At 45.4% G+C, this 6,000-nt stretch overlaps 1 protein-coding gene across 1 annotated transcript in view; it reads left to right on the top strand.

Moving 5' to 3' along the window:
• Window positions 1–874: 874 nt before the first annotated feature.
• LOC136886147 (potassium channel subfamily K member 18-like) overlaps window positions 875–6,000 on the top strand; it is a 153,359-nt gene continuing 148,233 nt past the window's right edge. The window contains exon 1 of the mRNA XM_067158888.2: window positions 875–1,553. Coding sequence (XP_067014989.2) covers window positions 875–1,553 — 679 coding nt within the window. The remainder of the gene's footprint in view (window positions 1,554–6,000) is intronic.

Genomic DNA, 6,000 nt, shown 5'->3' with positions numbered 1-6,000 from the left:
CGGCTACCCGGTTCTCTCCAGATTAATGTGCGACTGGAATCGTTCCGTAAACTGAAGCGGGATTCATCTGTGAAGAGCACGTGCCTCCATTCATTCATGGTCCAGTTTCGATGTTGACGGCTCCACAGTAAACGGCCCGTCTCTGGCTGGAGTGAGCGGGACGCACACCGCTGGACGTTGCGCAAACAGCCCTGCTGATCTGATCCTCCGCTCCGCCAACAATTGTCTTGCAGGTGCACTCTGATTTCGTCGGGCGGTTAAATCCATACGTCGACCCTGCTGTGGGGTGGTTACCCTTGGTCGACCTGGTACTGGCTTACGACTAACACCTCCTGTGTCTCGTAATCGTCTCCAAAGCCTGGAAATGACACTTTATGGCACATTCAAGGATACGGCGGCTTTGGTCATTGTCTGGCCTGCTTTCAGGTGGCCGAGTATCCTACCCTGCAAAACACGGTCCAAAGGCGTCGTTGTGCCATTATGTTGTAACGTTCACCACGAGGCTACAGTCCGCACGCTATAACAGGGAAAACATGACTGAAGGAATATGGGGCGTGGGCACTGGCTGTGTTTACCTTGCGGCTATGTCGCTAGTCAAAGCAGGGAATACTCCTTTCCTATACAGAACGAACACGTAAGGTTGGTAGGTGCATATGTCGTGCGATTTGCGGTCTATTTCCTGTTGCCCTGCTTACTTATTAATTTATTCTTAACTTTTGGACACTAGTGTATAATGTCCTATGAACATGTTTGACTCCAACGGATTCATTTTTGTTTGCACTTAAGTTCTTTCGCGGCGTTGACAGTCACTTGTTTTCTGTTCACAGGTGTATGGCTGCGGGTACATCAGCGCCTCTAGCGCCGGGTAATGACAATGCTCTCTGACAGCCGAGGGGGCACCCCTAGTTCGCCCTCCTCACCCCCATACCCTGACTACCGCCATCACCACCATCACCACCACCAGACGTACCAGCAGGCCTACCAACAGACTGCATACAAACATCAACACTCCCCGCCTTCTTCTCCGTCATCGGCGTCCTCCACGTCAAGATGCTGCTCGTTCCGCCGAGGATGCTGTGTCTTAGGTAGCTCCAGGAGGGGTGGCCGGCGGGGTAGCACCCCCAGTATCTGCTGCTGCTGTTACTGCCCGGCATCAGCGGTCTCGTCCTCGGTGTTCTCTAGCCTCGGGGTGTGCGCCCTGGTGCTGGGTTACACCCTGCTAGGTGCTTTCACGTTCATGGCGCTAGAGGGCGGGATGAAGGACAACAACGTGGCAGTGGGGGTGGTTCTTGGGGAGGACATTCGGTCCAAAACTGTAGAGAAGTTGTGGAGCATCACCGAGGATCTCAACATCCTGTACAAGGACAACTGGACTAGACTGGCAGCGCAGGAAGTGTTGAAGTTCCAGGACACTCTGGTGAGGAACTTAAGAGGATACAGAAAGGGATCAGGTGCTGCTCCTAACGGTGGTGCCCTGTACTACAGCCATCATCACCACCGGTGGAGCTTCTCGTCTTCCTTCCTCTACTCTCTGACACTCATCACAACAATCGGTGAGTAACACAGCCTTCTATACTCAAGATTGTTGAATGTGCAAAGCAAGCCGGAAGTTATTTGGTGAAGTTTTTTCTTCCGACAATTGTAGTGTGTCTGTCATAATGTTGAGCGTATTGTTATATCGGTAACGTAGGCGATGTTGACATTTTTATGATTCTAAACAGAGTGTTGTTTGGTAATCTATCCCGACAACTTCTGTCTTTTACTATACTCTGTACTCTTTCTGCGTTCCTTTATCACTGCGAGTTTGTATTCCCAGTGCGTGACCTGTTTCGAGAAAAATTGTTTCCCCAAGATTCCCCCTAATAAACTGATAGTTATGGAAAAATGCTCTTACTACACAATGCAAGTGGACAAAGTGGCTACTACTGCAATTTGAAAAGACACATGATAGCCTGGCATGAGCCTCATAGGACCGAGGTCTATCACACCCTAACGAAGATGACTTTGTTATGAATAATTAGGGATGTCAAACTCCGGACCCAGATATATTATACGAATGTAGACGAATTAGTGAAGAACAAAATTCACGACGTGTTACCTTCACTTTCTTACCATTTTCATTTATATCCCATTGAAAGGATTATGTCTAAGGCAGAGGTGCTCAGATGGGCGCCCATTGAGACTTGCTCAGTGCGTCCGGGCTGACGTGACGTAATTGCGGGCAGCTTACGTAGCAAGCATACGTCACAGTGAAGCGAGAGAGCGAACACACTTTGCAGGGAAGTGACAGAGCATTGACGTTCGATTGTCATTACGAAGCTCTCTTCCATTACTCAGCGAAATGCTGATTGGGGTACAGTATTTAAGAAAAACGCTATAATCCCAAGAGAAAACAACCTTTTCAAGAAATTCCTGTTTGATTTATACTGCGCTCGATGTAAACAGTCGGTTTTATTTTCTTTTATTTATATATTTTCAAAGAAAACTAACACGTTATAATTTTTGTTTTACAATTTACAAAGGTACATGGTTAAAGGGTACAAGCTACGATTTACACATTCATGAGTGGGAATGTGACAGTATTTCCATTTCTTAAAAAGTAAAAAATTCCTGTTATTAATTCAAAAAATTTAATATTTTTACACAATTCAACAAGGATACTGCTTGACATTGCACAGTGTTGTGTTGTTTGAATCCCCCTGTTCACTGAATTTGAAAATTATATTTCAAAACTTACCAAGCGTCCGATGATAACAGTTAGTCCGTTGATAACAGTTAGTCTGTTTCATATCGAGTGGGGACATAGACATTTACTATCCAAGATTAAAGTATGACAACCATGCCAATGTGTCTACCAAACAGATGTGCAGTGCAAATAACACTAACTGATGTTATTCCCGGTAAGTATGATTGGATTGTTGGTAAGATTATCAGATTATTTAAACCCAAGCAACCACAAGCCACAGGTTATCCACCTAACTCTGTATTAAATGAGAAATGCTTCTAAAACACCTCTTAAAATCGAATAGTGAAAATTGTAATTCTTTGCGTGCATTACAATAATATTTAAGATTGTAGGCCTAACTCTTTATTGTGTGTGGTCAAAATACCTAAACTGCGGTGAACATAAAGAACTCTGCCTCCATTTAAACTCGGGTAACACCGCAGTGATCGAGGGTGATTGGGAGAACATTCACGTAGCCACAACGTCACTGTGGTTTGTATAGCATACGCTCATCGCCCGCTTACAGAGCTGGTCACCCTACGGGACAAAATGCCTAACGTGAGCGTTTTTGGTCTGGGGAGATAAATGTCACGGTGGCAAACATAAGACTTCAACACTCAACGATGTGGAAGATCGCGACAGCCATCAATAATATAACAGCTGAGGATTGAAGAAAAGTGTTAGGCCAAATCCAAGATACAATGACTCAGGTGCGAGAATAACAGAGGATCACAGATATTGCGGCAGATGATCTAATAATACTGGTTGGTGATCCCACGGAACTCCCGTTCCAGTGATGAGAGAGCTAGTGACGTGGATGCAATGTAACCGTTCCCCAACGATTAGCATATCCGGCTCCATGGCTAAATGGTTAGCATGCTGGGCTTTGGTCCAGAGGGTCCCGGTTTCGATTCCAGGCCGGGTCGGAGAGTTTAACCTTAAATGGTTAATTCCCTTGGTTCGGGGACTAGGTGTTTGTGCTGTCCCAAACATCCATGAAACTCTCACACCACACATAACACTATCCTCCACCACAATAACACGCAGTTACCTACACATGGTAGATGCCGCCCACCCTCATCGGAGGGTCTGCCTTACAAGGGATGCACCCGGCTAGAAAAAGCCACAACCACGGGATAGTGCAGGTCCCTGCGGTTAGTACTCTTATGTGATGAACACCATAGGGTTGCGTTGCCTGTAAGTGGCGCCGCAATGTGAGAAAAACCATAGGTCTGGATTATATGTCGAATCTCATAAGCTGTGAGTAGTAACATAATGTGTGGAATACCGCGAGTTTCTGCTACTTTTGATTAGTACCGCAATATGACAAATACCATGGTTCTACTTTCCTAGCGATAAGTACCGTTATGAGGGGCCGATAACATGGATTTTGGAACCCCTTTAGACTGCCAGCATCATCGATTCAGAAATTTTATTGCTTTCCGCCAGTTTCTATGAATGTAAGGCATTGCGGGTTGCATCCACTGATTGTTTTAAATTCATATCCATCCATACATTCTTCGTCCTCACGTTTTGAATTCTGGTCAGTGGAGAATTTTGGACTTTTTAATTTGTCATTCCATTTCGTCTCATTTCGTATCATTAGGGGGCCGATGACCTCGATGTTAGGCTCCTTTAAACAACAAGCATCATCATCATCATCAGAAATAGAAACACGAAATTATAAAAAGCTATCAGCATCGGCTGCCAGATTGGGAAGTAACGGTTTCCCATTTAAGGCTACGTTCCGTAGGCTTGGGACAGAGATGTAGAATGCACACACGATATCCCCTGCCTGTCGTAATGATAATGACTACTGCACTGATAAGAAAGTAACCTAAGAGGGGCCTTAAATTGATCTATACACTATTGATGGCTATGGCTACCAGCACCGCTAATTTCAGATGGCAACCAGATATAAGTTATAGCTTGCACGATGGCTAGATAACATCACACTACCGCTTTAAGCGGCTGAGACTCCTTCTTTTTTCACGTTACCGTGAATTGTGATAATATAATAAGTCTTTACAGAATAAATCATGACTTTCAAAATAACGACAGTTGCTGAGAGGGGCATTTTAAAAACATCGTCTGGAGCTGTTTATTTCTTTTCTCTTGCTCAGCGCTTTGCGACTCAATTGTCAACTCCTAATAAAATGGTTCTGGTTACATCCCATAGGTCATGCGCTATACTTAATATATCGTTAGAAGTAAATTGCAGTTGTTTATGTAGATTCAGTTTACGTCCGCATACGTATTGCTGTCATTAAATTTGTGCGTGGAGCCCTGACAATTCTCCGCTAGTCCCAGTAAGTGGCAGTTGCGTGCATGTACTGTAAGCAGAACTACGGTCACTGTTGGAAAGGGTAGTTGAATGTGAGTGGCCGACTTCAGAACGTCTTTTTTTGAGCAACGGATAAATTTGAACTTCTGCAAGGATTAGGCAAATCCGCTTATGAAACGTTTGTGATGATGAAGCGTGATTTGCCCATATCACCACGACGGGAAAGAGCCGCGAAAGACAGGTCATAAGACTGTGTAATGCTTGAACTGCCTCGACCTTCTGTAATACATAACTCTGAATTTTGCCACCTACATTGCAGACGCCAGTCTACAAACTTGACTGCTGAACGTTAGTGTGCACTGCGCTGCCTACATTGCAGGCGCCACTCTACAAACTTGACTGTAGTACGATAGTGTGCACTGTGCTGCCTACATTGCAGGCGCCACTCTACAAACTTGACTGTAGAACGGTTGTATGCTCTGTGCTGCCTACATTGCAGGCGCCACTCTACAAACTTGACTGTAGAACGTTAGTATGCTCTGTGCTGCCTACATTGCAGGCGCCAGTCCACAAACTTGACTGTAGTACGGTAGTGTGCACTTTCCTGCCTACATTGCAGGCGCCAGACCACAAACTTGACTAGTACGCTAGTCTGCACTGTGCTGCCTACATTTCAGGCGCCAGTATACAAACTTGACTGTAGTACGGTAGTGGGCACTGTGCTGTCTATATTGCAAGCACCAGTGCTGAAACTTGACTGTAGTAAGCGTGCGCTGTGCTGTCTACACTGCAGGTGCCAGTCCACGAACATTACTGTAGTACATAACTGTGAATTGTGCTGCTTACATTGCAGGCGCCAATCCACAAATTTGACTGTAGTACCGTAGTGTGTACTGTGCTGCCTACACTGCAGGTGCCAGTCCACGAACATGTCTGTTGTACATAACTGTGAACTGTGATGCCTACACTGCAGGTGCCAGTCCACGAACAT

The sequence above is a fragment of the Anabrus simplex genome, chromosome X, assembly GCF_040414725.1.
Source record: "Anabrus simplex isolate iqAnaSimp1 chromosome X, ASM4041472v1, whole genome shotgun sequence".
Lineage (NCBI taxonomy): Eukaryota > Metazoa > Arthropoda > Insecta > Orthoptera > Tettigoniidae > Anabrus > Anabrus simplex.
The sequence above is the reverse complement of the archived record's forward strand: the minus strand, read 5'-3'. Positions and strand labels throughout refer to the sequence as shown.